General features: G+C 32.1%; 1 protein-coding gene across 5 annotated transcripts; it reads right to left on the bottom strand.

Moving 5' to 3' along the window:
- Positions 1–3,910: 3,910 nt before the first annotated feature.
- LOC139845600 (pleiotropic drug resistance protein 1-like) lies at positions 3,911–16,405 on the bottom strand. 5 transcript variants are annotated; one of them, XM_071835862.1, is made up of 23 exons: positions 16,365–16,405; positions 16,032–16,322; positions 13,522–13,642; positions 13,323–13,411; positions 13,164–13,248; positions 12,894–13,053; positions 12,714–12,790; positions 12,558–12,611; positions 12,388–12,478; positions 11,986–12,287; positions 11,634–11,915; positions 10,524–10,840; positions 10,266–10,426; positions 10,073–10,176; positions 9,820–9,976; positions 9,291–9,463; positions 8,868–9,200; positions 7,112–7,486; positions 6,566–6,699; positions 6,255–6,482; positions 5,992–6,163; positions 4,726–4,980; positions 3,911–4,168 (listed from the first exon to the last, which is right to left on the bottom strand). In XM_071835862.1, exons 1-23 carry the CDS (start codon positions 16,403–16,405, stop codon positions 3,911–3,913), a joined length of 4,260 nt encoding a protein of 1,419 aa, XP_071691963.1. The 5 variants fall into 5 exon arrangements, with proteins under 5 accessions (XP_071691963.1, XP_071691962.1, XP_071691960.1 ...); XM_071835861.1 differs by having other exon boundaries at positions 10,058–10,176; positions 10,266–10,435; positions 10,533–10,840; positions 16,032–16,316; XM_071835859.1 differs by having other exon boundaries at positions 10,058–10,176; positions 16,032–16,405.
- Positions 16,406–16,594: the final 189 nt, after the last annotated feature.

Raw genomic sequence — 16,594 nt, 5'->3', positions numbered from 1 at the left:
CGAATGTCTTTTATCAGTTTTATACATCATCATTTATCTTTCTCACAGTCCATCATCATCAATAAAACATACATTTTATTCGTTTATATCTGAAAGGAAATAGGAATAGAAACGAGGGCAACCTGCAGCCGACATCCATCATGATCCCATCATGATCACCTCATCATCCATTACCCCTTAATTTATTCGTATTAACAAATTAACGTCCAAAGTGATACCACTTTAATAATACCATCAACTTTACAGCTGGTAACCATGTATATCTTTATTCGCTATATACATATTTGAGACAGAATTTTGTAGCTGCAACTGGAGCGTAAAATCTTAATTACAACAGAATCAAATCGAGTAACAGGTGTGGTCTTCACGTGAGTTTACAGCAGGAATATATGGCGATTTAGGGTGGCAATTGGTGGTGGTTTATGGGTTGTATAAATCAGAAAGTTGTGGCGTAGCAGCAATTATATTTGCAGATCAAGATGGTGATTGTCTCGGGCTGCAGATCAAGGAGAAGAAAGAAAAATATCGGTTGTGTGTAGTTTTGTTTATGTTTCTCGAGCAAGAACAGAATTAAAAAAAATATATATATATAGCGGTTTATATTTCGCGAATGAAGAAGAAGAGAAAATAAAAATATAATGATGGTGCATGGTTGTTGATCATATCAGATAAATAGAAGGGAATTGTGGGTAACAATGGTGGTGGATAAATGGTGTTTATTGGTGATCTTTGGTTATCGAAACAACAACGGATAAAGTCGTGCAAGGTATAGTGTACGAGGTTTCACAAAGAACAAGAAGAAAAGAGAGATAGAAGATGGTGGATTTGAGAAGATGAAGAAGGGTTTGTCGATTGTTTTTAAATTGAAACAGAAAAATATAAGTAGCAGCAACAATTAAATGGGTTCTTGTAGTGTTTGATATAGAGTTTAACAGGTACAATTACAGCTGGATTAACACCTTTAACATTTGTATTATAGCTTTATTTTCTCGACATCACAATATTCTGTCAGAACAAAAATAAAAAATAAAATTCGATTTAACAGCTTTTGTTTGTTAATATGACTTAATGGAATCATTCGTACCAGTTTAAAAGTAGAAGTCAAATTACAATATAGTTGGATAATGAAAGGAAACAGAATACGTGATCTTGTATAAATACATGTATTTAATCATATTTGTTTATTTATAAAATATATGAATCTGTATTTGTATCTATATGTATGTATCTGTATTTTGTATTTGTATTTCTATTGGACCATAATCTGTATACAAAAATTTTCATATATCTGTTTCTATATTAGTATTTGTATATCTCATTTATTTATAATACTATATTTATAACTTTTAATTAATCTTATTAATAAATATAGCCATAATAATAATACACTTAATATTAAAAATAATAGTAGTACAAATTTATAATATAATAATAATAATAATATTACTAATGATATTGATAATAATTACTATAAAATATATAGCAATAATATTATTACTAACAATAATACTAATATTAATATTACCATATCAATTTATATATAATAACTTTTCATATCTAAATATTATCTATTGAAGGTAATAATACATCTAACACCGATTTTAATAATAATATTAAATAAAAATATCAATGTTATTAAGGATACTATTAATATTATTAGTTATAATAATACAAGTTTTATTAATGATAATAATTTTTAATATAACTAATATAATACAATTTATTAGTTATATCGTATTTACAAACTATCATATATTGAATCTTTAATATCTATCATTTACAATATATTTAACATTACATATGTATAGCATTTATACATATATTTTTACATATATATTTACACACAATTGTTCGTGAATCGTCAGGGATAGTCAAAGGTCAAATGATTTTATGTAAACTGTTTCAAAAATTTAGTGACTTAACTTTTCAGACTTTGCTTATCGTATCGAAATTATATACAGATTTAGTTTAAATTTGGTAGGAAATTTACAGGTCGTCACAAAACCTATTGTGAGGACTTTTTCACATATTGTGAGGACTTTTGTGCTCCCTAATGGGTCATATTCCTTGTAGTGAAAGTTAACCCACATGCTTCCATTAGGCCATTAAATGCACCCTCCAATTAACCTTGAGTAATATATAATTAATGATGCGTGTATTATTAAGCTCGGGACATAAAATTAGAGACGTACTCATCTCTCAAATCAACGTAGACACGATCGTTACATCACTGTGTTTCGGTTCGCAACAGGTATGTAAATAGTTACCGATGTAGAACAACAAATACTAACCCTTGTAGAGAGCCGTTAGGACTCCACAACTGATCACCGATGTCAAGGATAAAACATGTGTTTTGCCGGGTTTATAATTTGGAGATGAAAAGGGCTAAAATGGTGGGCTTATAAGCTTGTACATTTTAGATGGGCCTGATATCTTCTCTCAAACGACTAGTTAGATATTGGTCAAAGTGCTTCATTTAGAAATAATAATAATAATAATAATAATAATAATAATAATAATAATAATAATAATAATAATAATAATAGTATTAATAATAATATTAATAATAATAGTAATAATAATAATAATAGTAATAGTAATAGTAATAGTAATAATAATAATAATAATAATAATAATAATAACAACAACAACAACAACAACAACAATAATAATAATAATGTCTTCAAAATATTGTAATTGCAAAATGTTTTTTTTTTCATGCACCATACACTGTATGTGGTGCTTACTACGTGATGCATGTTAGCGAAATATTGACTGAGACAGTCTATTTTCATCGCATCGCGCAGAAAGCACGTGGGCGGTGCATGGTGCGTGGTGTGAATTGCACCACATTTTTTATTGGTTGTATTTTTTAAACATACTTTGACCGCTCATAACTCACTATAGAAAGTTTTAACTTGTAATTCGTTAAATTTATCATAAATATTGACTAAAAGTACACGAAACCTTTTAATCAATTTGAATAAACAATGGATTTCACAAGTCGGACATTTTCTCCGTTAACGTGAATCACAATACGAGGTCTAATTTCAAAATTATTTCTGGGTCATTGAATGAAGTCCTATGTTTCTTTCAGAGGTGCTGACCCACAGCGAGGCAGAGATGACTAAGTGACATACGGAATATGGCGACGACAACATGATGTTGTAAATGGAGATAACAAGTGGAGCCAATGACCCACAACGGATAGATCTCGAGAAGTTAAAAAAAATCGGAGAAAGAAAACAAAAGATACGATCATTCAAAGTTTTGGCGTAACAAGCACCACACGCCACGTCCGGTTAGTGGTTGGTGCTTGGTGTACGATGCACGGATATTACCTTGTCGGTGATTATCTCGGTAACACGCACCACGTACAGGCCATCATGCGCTGTGCGTGATCAGCGTGCATTCTTGCAATTACAATTCTTTAAGAATATATTGTCAAACACTTTGAGAAACGTGAGCATTCTAACTAATTTCTCACTCGTTAATATTGTTGTATATGAAAGTACTCTTTCCCTCACAATTTATTTGTCCAAAATAAAAAACTCCGTATCATTACTACAACGTATATATTATTGTTTACTTTATAATTTTAGTTACTATTACTATTACTATTACTGCTTTTTACCTTACAATGATTAAGAATATAAGTATGAATACAATTAATCACTAAGCATTCAAAACGTTAATAATGCTAAATGTTACTATAACGAGTCACATATTAAAAACAACTGAATAAAATTTGAAGAGCTACTAATCTACACATTATAACACGAAAAGCTCATGTATGTTTCTGCAAACCCATACATAATAAACAATAAACAAATTAAATTCAAGTACAGCAAATTTAAATTACATAATACAAAGTGATCATTTTTAAACATGTTAAACTTAAGCGACCTATTTATCTCTTCTGGAAATTGTAGGATTGAATGCAATATGCAAATATAAGCCCAAATCCAATAACTAATCCGATATGCACACCCGCAACAGCACCAAGAAAACTATGTTTGAACCCAAAAAACCGATCCAGATACCCCTTCACGGTTTCACCGTCCACAAGCAAATCATCATAGTCACCAAACTGTGATGCCACCATGCCGTAGATGGTCCATGCCAACGGGTTACCCCAGTAGTACCACCTCCACCACACCGGAATTTTCTGTTACATTTTGATAAACAAACATAGAGATTAATAGGTACTTATTAAAAACGAAAGTGGATTTTCAGTTGCATTTCGATGAACAAACATAAACACCGAGGTTTACTCGTAAAGAACGAAAGGTTAAGGGGATGTTTGGATTTGTGTTTTGAAAATTTATTACGCGTTTTAGATAATTATAGTCAAATAATCAGATGTAACAGAACGTAATAATCAAATAATCAATTTTCTAGGTGTTTGGTAAATCGGATTATTTGAAAATTTAAGGATGTTTTGTTGCAGTAGGTGCTTTTTCATTTTCACGTTTTGAGTCTCTAAAATCGTAATTAATTGATTTGTATGCTTAATTTGACAAACACGATTAATAAATTATTTACGATTTGAAAATGTGATACTCAAATACTCAGATTCTAAATGTAAACCCAAACACCCCCTAAGGAGTAATTTTTTAACGGTATAGTAAAATATTCATTAAAGAAACTAACAAGCAGGTAGCAAATACAAAAAACCCAATTAAGAGTGATAAAATTTATAAAAGTTAAAAAAATAGAACTTACGGGTCGTGGGACAATGAAGCCGGAGAACAAATTAAAGAAGCCGTAAAAAGAAGCTGCAACGATGGCAGCAATGTTGGCGTTTGGGGTGATGGCGACTGTCATCATGCCGTAAAGAGTCATGTAGAGTAGCAAGCAGAACTGGAAATAAGTGTACCAAAAGAATTTGGTAGCGGTCCAATCGAATCCGATCATGGCGTAAACAATGATACAGTAAGTTATTGTTTGCATGAATATGTATGGTATCTCCACCAGAACCTACATAAATGATAAAACACGCACACCTCAAATTCGGATCATTAAACTAGCAGAAATCAACCAAAAGGTTGTGGAATTCGAGTCTCAATTTACAATATATATATATATATATATATATATATATATATATATATATATATATATATATATATATATATATATATATATATGGGCAGGATCAATGGGGAAGTAACCAATCGGGGGAAGCGGGGGGAAGCAAAAAAAAAAAATTCGTTTTTTTTGGAATTTTTTTTTTCCGGCATCAAGATCACACGAAAATATGAACATTTAGAAGAGACACTTCGTGATGAATGTTATTATTTAGGCGGGAAAAAGATCGACAAAAATAACATTCAAGATAATATTGTTCGTGAAGAATATGAATGTTTTTTTTCATGTTTTGTGAAGTAAAATTTAGCCCGATTTAGAGTTTAGGGTTTAGGGTTTAGGGTTTAGGGTTTTAGTGTTTAGGGTTTAGGGTTTAGGGTTTAGGGTTTGGTGTTTTGGGTTTATTACACAAACCCAAAACACCAAACCCTAAACCCTAAACTCTAAACCGTTCGTGTTAAAAACTCAATCTAGATCCTAAATCTAAACCCTAAATCTAAACCCTAAACCCTAAATTTCTAAACCCTAATATCTAAACCCTAATATCTAAACCCCAATAGCTAAAACCTCAACATACGCTCGAAAAACACGATAATTGTTATATATTACTTCTTCGAGCGTTTTTCCGCCAAAATAAAAACATTTATCACAAAGTGTCTCTACTAAATGTTCATATTTTCATCCCATCTATAATGTTCGTGAATTAAGTTTTTTCAAAAAACGAAAAAAAAAAGTTTTTGCTTCCCCCCGATTGGTTACTTCCCTCTTGATCCTACCACTATATATATATATACACATATATATATATATATATATATATATATATATATATATATATATATATATATATATATATATATATATATATATATATATATGATAAACCATGTTGGACAAAGTTACCTGAGCACAGGCATATGCTAAAGCGGAATACATTCCTGCGGCCCGTTCTCGGTAAAACACGGTGCGTTCGATGTCTACAACCGGCTGCACCGCCGAGGAGTTTTGAACTCCAAGGAACAAAGTTGCCGCATACATAGAACCCATTGCGTTAGATAGATCTTGTTGGGTTTTCCTAAAATTAGTATAGTACGAACTGAATCATTGACACACATGTATGATGAAAAAATGTTACAAATGATTTATTTTCAGATTTGGAATTTTACCTTTTTTTACCAAGATCCCAGAACATAGTACCAAACATGATCCCGATAAAAGTGGTGAAAGCAAAACGAACAGCAGTGTAAGACGGGTTTCGCCAGTAGGACAGACGTTGTTTCCATAAGCAAGCGATACATTGGACTAAAAAAGATTGTGAGTATTGTGTCGGGAAATAAAGCTCTTTTGTACCGGGTTGTGCGACGCTTAGTTCAGCAATAAGTGCCTTATTTCTCCTGTAACGAATGTTGGTTTCTATCATAAGCTAATAATAATACAATTGTGGAATGCAACATTATATGTGAAAAATCTAATTTACCTGAATAGTTCTGAGTTTCTGTATATTTCAGTGAAATCGACGCCTAGAGCAATTTCTTGAGCGGTTGTACTAACTTCCAACATCCATGTCGCAGGGTTATATCCGTCTTTTATCTTACTTACCCCATCGATATCCTGGTTCACAATAATATCACAGTTTTAAATTGTCAGGTCAAAAGTCAACATTTTGCAAAAAGTCAACGTTTTGCAAAAAGTCAACGTTTTGCAAAAAGTCAACGTGTTGCAAAAATTCAACATTTTGCAAAACATCAGGTCAAAATGGGTCTGAGTCAGGTAAACATTTTTAAAAGTCAGGTCAAAGTCGGTCTGAGTCGGGTCTGAGTCAGTCAAAAGTCACATTTCTCGAAAAGAGTCAACATTTTACAAAAGTCATTTTTTTTTTTTTTTTTACAAAAAAACAGTAGAAAATCCACATATAGTCTATTTCCTGCAAAAAAAGATTTGTACACAATGGCCAAACATAAACAAGTATTTCTAGCAAACTGATTTTACAAGAATTTGTGCTACGTTTAAATTGGTATCTTACCTCAAAGTATTTTATCAGCTCACACGAATTCCTACCGACGGGCCCTACATATAATTCTTGTCCTCCTCTTTTCATCAAAAATAGTTCATCGAAAGCTTCAAAGATATCAATGCTAGGTTGATGAATGGTGCATACAACCGTTCTTCCTGTGTCAACAGTGTTCCTAACCGTTCTCATCACAATTGCAGCCGCTCGCGCATCTAACCCAGAAGTTGGCTCATCCATAAATATTATAGACGGGTTAGCCACAAGCTCAACTGCAATGGTTAACCGTTTTCTTTGTTCTGTTGACAGCCCATTTACACCTGGCAACCCAACTAATGCGTCTCTTAACGGGTTCAATTCCACTAGGTCCATCACCTCATCAACAAACATCTTCAAATAACAAATCACAATCAAATTAATCATTTTTATTCTAATTCTAATCTAATTAATAATAACTAGTGTTCGAACCCTCGCTTCGCGCCGGGGTTCGGTTTTCAATGTATTATATTGCGTTTAGTTTGTAAAATTATTTCGTGGCTAACGATGATATCGTTGAAGCGCAACTCGAGTCGAACTAAAAGGTATAATCCGTGAAAGATTTAAATGTTATTTTAAATTAACAATATATGCACATCTCCGCATTTCACTATGGAATTGTCGACTTTTAAAAATTTAACGCAAAATTGACGTGTATGAAAAGTACCTCAAATATTTAACGTTTTTTAAAAAGCGTCTGTATTGCGTATAGTTAGTGAGAGTGTGCTCCTAAAATTATTTCGAGTTTAACGATGGTGTCAGAAAAATTTAACTCGTTGCGAGCGAGAAGATATGACCCGTTGAATATTTGGGTGGAGTTTATTTAAATTTTTTTTATGAAAATGAGTATTTGACACTATACCCCTGTTTGGGGGGTCGATTTTAATATTTGAACAAACTATGGGGCCTTTTTAAAAAAAAAAAAGGTGGAAAAGGGGAAAAAAAAAGGTGAAAGGACGAAAGCACCCCTGGTGACTATTAATCGTTTTTGTCTATTAGGTAGTATATAAAGTATGTGGTCGATTTATAATGAATGAGAAGTTTAATGGTTAAAGTATAAGATGTTAAAAGTTTGTGGTAAGTTTATAAAAACCATAAAGTTAACGATTATATATTCTGGGGCTAAAATGTAAGTAAGTAAAAGATTGGGGGTAGTTTGTGAAACTTGTGAGGTTTACTATTCACTTTGGCTATGCCTTTTTGTCTATTAGGTAGTATATAAAGTATGTGGTCGATTTATAATGAATGAGAAGTTTAATGATTAAAGTATAAGATGTTAAAAGTTTGTGGTAAGTTTATAAAAACCATAAAGTTAACGATTATATATTCTGGGGCTAAAATGTAAGTAAGTAAAAGATTGGGGGTAGTTTGTGAAACTTGTGAGGTTTACTATTCACTTTGGCTATGCCTTTTTGTCTATTAGGTAGTATATAAAGTATGTGGTCGATTTATAATGAATGAGAAGTTTAATGATTAAAGTATAAGATGTTAAAAGTTTGTGGTAAGTTTATAAAAACCATAAAGTTAACGATTATATATTCTGGGGCTAAAATGTAAGTAAGTAAAAGATTGGGAGTAGTTTGTGAAACTTGTGAGATTTACTATTCACTTTGGCTATGCCTTTTAGATATATAGATATAATAATAATAATAATAATAATAATAATAATAATAATAATAATAATAATAAATAACGGGTTTTGTCTACATTTGAGTATATTGTTATTTACTCTAACCTTTCTGGTGTTTTCGGTAACATCGGTTGCCAACCTTAGCCAAGCTGAGTACAATAAAGATTCATAAACCGTAACATGAGGCGAATGGATGTCGTTTTGTTCGCAATATCCGGATATACGAGCGAACGTTTCTTGCTTTTTTGGGTAACCCGAAATCCTAATGTCGCCCTCGATATACCCACCCGTTTTTCGACCCGCTAATACATCCATTAAAGTGGTTTTTCCCGCACCACTCACTCCCATTAAAGCGGTTAGAACACCGGGCCTAAAAGCTCCACTCACACTCTTAAGTAACAGCAATCTATCTTCATTTGTTCCTTGATCTCTCATTTCCTAACAAAATATAATTAATTTATGAAGCTCATAGTATTCGATTTATTCATTTAAACAAAATACTCTTTTGGTAAATCGTTAGAATGTTACATGAGGCATGTCGACGGAATATTTGACATCGTTGAAGGTTATTGAATGTGGTTCAAATGGAAGAATCATTCCTTTTTTCTTGGTTCGATCACTTCCGGTCCCACTAGCAGATAGCTCAACGGCGTTTTTGTCACTGTCGGTTTGTGACGATAGAGGTCGAGATTTCCCAAAAGCTATAATATTTCACGATAAACGTTACCAAATCGCAAAAAACTATGTCCGTCCCAAATTGACTCTCCCTTTTGACTTTTGAAAGTCTTTCCTTTTTAACTTTGACTTTAAATATCTTCATTTGTGTTATATAATAGTTGATCAAAGTTATACCAACAAAAAGTACATTTAAAACTCTATCCACTCATATAATTTTCATCAAATATTATATAACATAAATATTTATATTTAAAGTCAAAGTTGAGAAAGAAAGACATTGAAAAGTCAAAACAGGAGAGTTATTTTGGAACCGAGGGAGTATAACATCATTCAATTCAAAAACCAAAATGTAGAGGTATATAGATAGATAGATACTCACGATTGAGAAACTCAAGAGACAAACCGAAACATGAATTGAAGAGAAATATGAATCCAATGGAAGCCGCAATCGCAATCCAGTACCAGTAAGCTTCAGCAAACAATCCTCGAGCGGTGATGATAGATTTCCCTAGTGTCGTATTCGTACCATTTAAAGGCTGCATAAAATATAGAAATAAAAATAAATATAAGTATTCTTTTTTATCAATGTAGAATGCAGTCAAGAGTATGAAAAATACAAAATTTTCACTTGCCTTATTCCATCGGTCCCCGAGAAATTCATTAACAGTGATACCGTTCATCGCGTACATCATCGGGGATATCCAGTATCCCCATAACCACCACTTTTTCACATCATCTGCAACGGAAAAAACTATTATATTTTAGAAAATAATCTATTTTTTTATATATACAACTTAATTTAAAAAAGCTTTTAGTTTTTATCACCTCGTGAAAGGACAAAGCCACCCAATGCAATGATTATGAGAAGCGCAAACGAACCAAATGTATTTGCAACAATCATGTTGCGACCAGTTGCACCAATGAATCGAAACAATCCAGCAGACACTTGGTTACTAACTAACAGTAAAAAGTAATGCTTCAAGAATCTGCCATAAGTTGTAGATTCGGTGAGGAACGAGTATTCAAGTTAAAACGAAACAAAACAAAAAAAGTTGTAATCTTTAATCCTAAAAATTTACTGACACTGTGAATCGGGGATCAAATCCTATGACGTAGTAGGTGAGGATCGTCCATAGGCCTGCTTCAAGAAACGAAACGGGAATCTTGACTACCCATGAAGGAAGAGCGTAGGCCCACGAGGGATAAAACCGAAAGTCCCGTTGCTTGTAAAAAACGGGAAGCTTTGCAATTGTCATTGGAATTTCAGAAAACCCGTTAAACATGATCATAATCACACCAAAAAATAGAGCACCGGTATAGATACCTCCATCCTCTAAAGTATTTCTATGCATCTCGGTTCGTAAAAACACGGTCATTGACATTAATGCCATGAGAAATAGCTGAAACAACCCAAAATAATAACAATATTGATTAGAGCTAAGCAAGACTTGTTAATGTATTTATAAACAATAGACTATTGTCTACTTTCAGCCCAGTTCCATCTTAGCTAATAAAATTTGGGAATTTGTTGTTATGAACATGCTATATATTATTATTGTACAATTTAAAACCGCCAGCTAGATAGTAACTGGTAACCGCTATGTACAATGATTTAATGCATGTTAACGACAGTCCTAACGGGTATCGTTAGCAGAATCCTAAAATTTATTTGGCTCATTTTAGATATATTAGAAGAAGAAAATATTGACCAAGTAAACGGGTCAAAATTATCATTATTATCATATGTATGATGTTATCCTAAAATATTGACCATGTTTACATACACATATTATACATATATGACTTGTTATACTTGCATATTTGACACTTACATATTTCACTTATATGTTCTATTACTTTACTTTGTTACATGCTATATTTATCTTTACATTTTCCATGGTAAGGTTTCTATTTTATCTACTTTACTTGCATTTAGTTACTTCACTTAACGGATTTCATGGTTCTTCTGGTCGGAGGTCCTTAGGAAGCAGCCTCTCTGCCCTCTAGTATAGGGAGGGACGACTTCTTCTACCCGCGGACCGATAGGTATCCGTGGGTGGAGGAATGACTTCTCTTTTACTCTAGGGTAGAGGAAAGATTGTCTACATCTAACCTCCCCATACTCCACTTTAGTGGAATTGGGTATTGTTGTTGTTGTTGTTGTTGTATGATGTTAGTCAACATGACACTTACTTGGGTCAATTTGAAGTAGTAAACAAATGAATTTCTCTTAACAAGCAAGACCTCTCTATCGAAACAAGCTTTGAAAAGCTCTTTTGTACTTAAACCGTACTTCTCGGTTGTAAGAGCAGCTGGGTGGCTTCGGGTTTTGTCATATGGGGTGCGAAGATCATTCTCAAGTCTCTTTCCAACATGGAACGACTTGAAAGAATCTGAAAATTCCCGAGCCGATACAAATCTGTAATGCTCGTTTCTTCTCATCCAGTATTGTTGTTGATCTTTCTTTGATGTCACCTGTATAACACAGTTCCCACATCATCATACATCATCATGCATCATCGTACAAGATTTAGTGAATACTTACTTCTTGCAAGAAATCGGCAACACCTTTCCTCTCGGGACATTTGAACCCCATAAATTCAAAAAACTCGAGCACATTGTCACGTGGTCCTTGGTACACGATTATTCCATCGGTTAAAAGAATGATGTCATCAAATAAGTCATATGTCTCGGGTGCTGGTTGAAGGAGAGAAATAACTGCGGTTCCTTCGAGAATATGTGTAAATTGTTTAAGCGATTTCACAATTTGGAAAGTTGTAGAACTATCCAAACCAGTAGATATCTCATCCATAAGTAGAACCTTTGATGGTCCAACTATCATTTCACCTGAAATTGTAACGGTTTACAAATTTAGCCTAAACATCTCATATGTGTATATTAAAAAAAATTAAATAAATAAATATAAAAAATTATTTGACTGTTTTACCAGTTGTAACACGCTTCTTTTGCCCACCCGAAATCCCTCGTATCATTTGATCCCCAACCATAGTATCTGCACAAATGTCCAACCCCAACAACTGCACAAGAAACAACTTACGTTATATTTACAAATATTTTATATTCATTCATTTACATAAAAACCGAAAAAGTTTATACCTTTAGAATGTAATCGGTCACAACATTGGCTTCTTGACCTTCTGAAGCCGCAGCCTACATATTTATGAATTGAGTATTGAATTAAGATTACTATTTACTATAAAAGATGGCATAAAAAAGATATTATTTTTCCTGAATTTCGGTTTTGTTATGTACCTTCATAAAGACATCAATATCGGGATCAGGTTTTATTTTTGCATTTATCTCTCTTCTTGACAACTCTGCCAACATCTCTGCAATTTAAGCAACACAATGTCACAAAAATACTAGTTTTTGGTAATAATCATAATCAATATTCAATGATTAGTAAATTGGGATGATTTATTTCAATCTAACCATAACGCGATCCAATCCCTTGGCATCTTGCAGAAAAAGCCAATGTTTCTCTAACAGTCATTTCTCCAATATGAACATCGTTTTGACTTATATAAGCAGATGTTCTTTCGGGTACAAACTCATGTAATTCATGTCCGTTATACGTCACCTTCCCTGAGCTCTACCGTTACAAAAATTAAACAAATTTGATCATATAGTTTTAGCAAAAAGATTGACAAAATTTTGAAATGTTTCAGTCTTGAAATGAATCACTGCGAATAACAAGTTTACCTGAAGTTCTTTATCGAGCTTCCCAGCCATGGCTAACAACAGTGTCGTTTTCCCAGAACTTGGTGGGCCCAAAAGTAATGTCATCCTGCAAACATATTTTGCAATGTTAGATTTTATTAAGGGATTATGATGAGATATAATCATGTTGTTTCGGCTCACCTGCTAGGTTTAACGATCCCGCTAACATTGTCAAGGATGGTTATATGCTTTTTTGAATTCGGAAGCAAATGGAATAAGCTCAAAAACATCTGATGATAGTATCAAACATGGCTATTTCAATAAAAAGGTTTAAATAAATTGTATGCATATGCATATATATGCATATACTATTATATTAGATTGTTTAATAATTAATTACCTCAAATATATCAATATGGAAGTTAATGAAACTAGGTAAAGCTCTGCTTCCAGTGTTGACATCAGCCTCCACTGTCAAATTCTCATATTGTACTTCAATTGTTGGCAAATCAATCCCAACCCTATTAACATTTCCATTTAATAAATTTAATTAATTAATTAATTATCGATTAAAGAAAACACAAATCAAATTCCACATGAATAAGTTTCGTAATCAAATTATTGTAATGTAATTTAAGACAGATATATTTGTTCCTCCTTCTATCAAATTTCAAACCCCAACTCCAAAAATTAGAGCTTTTTATATGCTTTTATGTTTCTAAAGAAATCCCTTTTTTTAATTGGAAATGAGTAGTAAAAATCTACCAGTAAGTGATATCATGTTCTCCTTCTCATACTGGTTATGTGTAATTAGATTCATACCCATATTCTTAAAGTTTAAATTAAGTTCAAATTTTAATTCAAGAAACCCAGTATCAAACCCTAACGGTAGAAACTCACAACACCCACTATCAGGCATTGGTCTTTCAAAGAGTTTTTTTTTTTTTTGAACGCTTTTCATAGTGATAATCGCTAAAACGAGTCAAAGCTTTGGTAGAAAGTTATCCCCGGATGAAGAGACGGATGGAGAACTTAATTAATTTTATTTTATATGTATAATGCAAGTATAAACATTTTTATTTTTATCTATTTATAAAAATAAACAATTAATTTATTTTTTATTAATTTGGGTATCAAACCATTTTTTTTGAACTGATAAGGGAGATCAACTTTGTGAATGGCAGGAATCGAACCCTTCACCTCAACATTGAAAGGTCAGGATCTTACCATGCCACCACCACCCTCATGGTTAAATAGACAACTAATTACTCGGTAATGTAAAACAACTATTAATACTCCTTTTGTTTATTGAAAAGAGTAGTAAATCTACATGCAACTCTATGTGAGAGTGATAACTGACATGTGGTTTCTTTCTAGAAAATCGATCTCACATACTGACTCTTAGTTAGGGTGATTAAGGTTCGTATAGTTTTAACTTAATGATCTGTTTATGTATAATTATTAATTTAGCAAGTAAAATTGTTGTTTCTTTATCACTTAATTTATCAATTAATCTAAAAATTGATCAGTTTATAAGAGATATAAAATCAGACACCTCTTCTCATTAAGAAGCAATATAAATGATGTTAAAATAAATAAAAGGAATACTGAAGTCCACATAACATACGGATTGCGCCACTACATACACCATCATCAAAAATTCCTTATAATTTATGCAACTTTATGGTCACTTCTGGCGGTGAAAGTTAAACAAAATTTTCAAAAGACAAAAATTATCTAACTATAGTGTAAGTTTAAAATGTAAAGTGATAAACGAATTATTCCATAACAGTTTTCAAGTTATTTCATGACTGTTTATTCAGATGTACCCATTTAAACTTGTTATTTGACAATTCTTTTCGGCCTTTTTCCTAACACTCTGACATATACTTCTAGTGAAGCTTAAGCCTGATAACTAATATGAAATAAATTGTTGATAATGCAACTTTGCGAAACTTTACTATTTTAATCATATTTTTTTTTTAATACAAGCTCTATTTTAATTGAATAAAAAAACTCAAATATCGGCAATCGACAATTTAAAGTAACACAAATTTTATACTTCAAATTTAAGAGGGGCCAAATCCCTTTAAACTTACCCTATTCACATCAATAGCATTAGATCATGGCCTTTTAGATAGATAATTTGGTAAAAAAAAAGTTGATAAGAAATTTAAGTTACCATTTGAATTGAATTGAATGGTTTTATTAAAATAATAAAATAATAAACAATATAATAAACAATTGTGATGATTTAAATATTTATTTTTAATAATAGTACTATTCGACTTTTTTCTTTAACTTGATCTAAATAAAATATTCCGTAAAAAAATAGCATTTGGTTTCGATTTTTGGGATGTTTATAAACAATGCCTGCGAACTCAGGGGCGAAGCCAGTATTCACGGATAGGGGATGCATTTTACAAAAACTAATTATTAATATAAAATTTTCATATATACATCGTAACCATGACATATGTTAATCATATTTAAGGGGATGCTTGTGTTTATTATTTGAGGATATTAGTAACTAATATACAACTTTTAACACGCTATAATTCACTTATTTGAAAAGTTGAGGGATGTAAAACATCCACATACATCCCCCTCTGTCCGAACCTAAATCAAACTATGCTGTCCCCAGCCAAATTCTTAAATGATAATTTAATGGTGATATGATCGAGTGGAAATAAATTTATTCATTATTCATTATTTTATTATAGACAAGTTCAAAAGAAAAAAAAATTACTCCGTAATTTGTGATGATTTTCCTTTTAATTAAAGTGTTCACAGCCTCTATTTTATATTTCTCACTAAACTTTTGTCAAATTTTTTTTTTGTTCTATTAAATCTTACAAAACTTCCTATATACCAATTTCAATCAACGTGAAATAATGAAAAATTCAATACCTGTCTATTCTGTTTCTAAGCTTCAACAAGAACTTTTCATTATCTTCATCAGCAATATTTACGAGTCTATCAAGTAATCGTTTTCGATCTTCATAAGTAAGATTGTCTACATCAACTTCATTCGACGGTCCGGATGATCCAAACAACAAACCTTTTTTTAAACGATCAAAAGTTGGAAGCTTTTCAAGAGATGCCCATTTAAGAGCTTCTGCATCATCCTCTTCACGCGTAGATCGCGAAAAAACATCCATCCCAGTGTTCCTCCATAACGACGTACTTCCCGATCTTAGACTCCCCATTCCTCCATTACTTCTGGAGCTTAAACTCCCTAACCTTATACTTCTACTAGCTTTATATATGTCACTTCCATCCATTATTACAAAAAATCAAATCAAACTACTTCAAAAGAAGATGTTTTAACTAAAAGAAGTTGATGAGGTTAACTAGCAAGAATCAATCAAGAACATGAAGGGTGTTTTTTTTTATATATCAAGGTGATCCCATTTAGAAGAAAAGGGGGCACCATGAGAAACTAGAGGTAGTGTAAGATGTGTTTGTTCTCA

Source organism: Rutidosis leptorrhynchoides, chromosome 4 (genome assembly GCF_046630445.1).
Source record: "Rutidosis leptorrhynchoides isolate AG116_Rl617_1_P2 chromosome 4, CSIRO_AGI_Rlap_v1, whole genome shotgun sequence".
Lineage (NCBI taxonomy): Eukaryota > Viridiplantae > Streptophyta > Magnoliopsida > Asterales > Asteraceae > Rutidosis > Rutidosis leptorrhynchoides.
Note: the sequence above shows the minus strand (reverse complement) of the source record. Positions and strands in the feature narration are given on the sequence as shown.

What these genes read in the sequence shown, in the direction of transcription:
- LOC139845600 (XM_071835859.1), bottom strand. Translation starts at nt 16,405, where the DNA reads ATGGATGGAAGTGACATATATAAAGCTAGTAGAAGTATAAGGTTAGGG. An exon ending in GTCTCTTGAGTTTCTCAATC is followed by an intron (nt 9,464 to 9,819) that starts GTGAGTATCTAT and finishes GAAATATTATAG; the next exon opens with CTTTTGGGAAATCTCGACCT. An exon ending in TGGGATCTTGGTAAAAAAAG is followed by an intron (nt 6,164 to 6,254) that starts GTAAAATTCCAA and finishes TACTAATTTTAG; the next exon opens with GAAAACCCAACAAGATCTAT.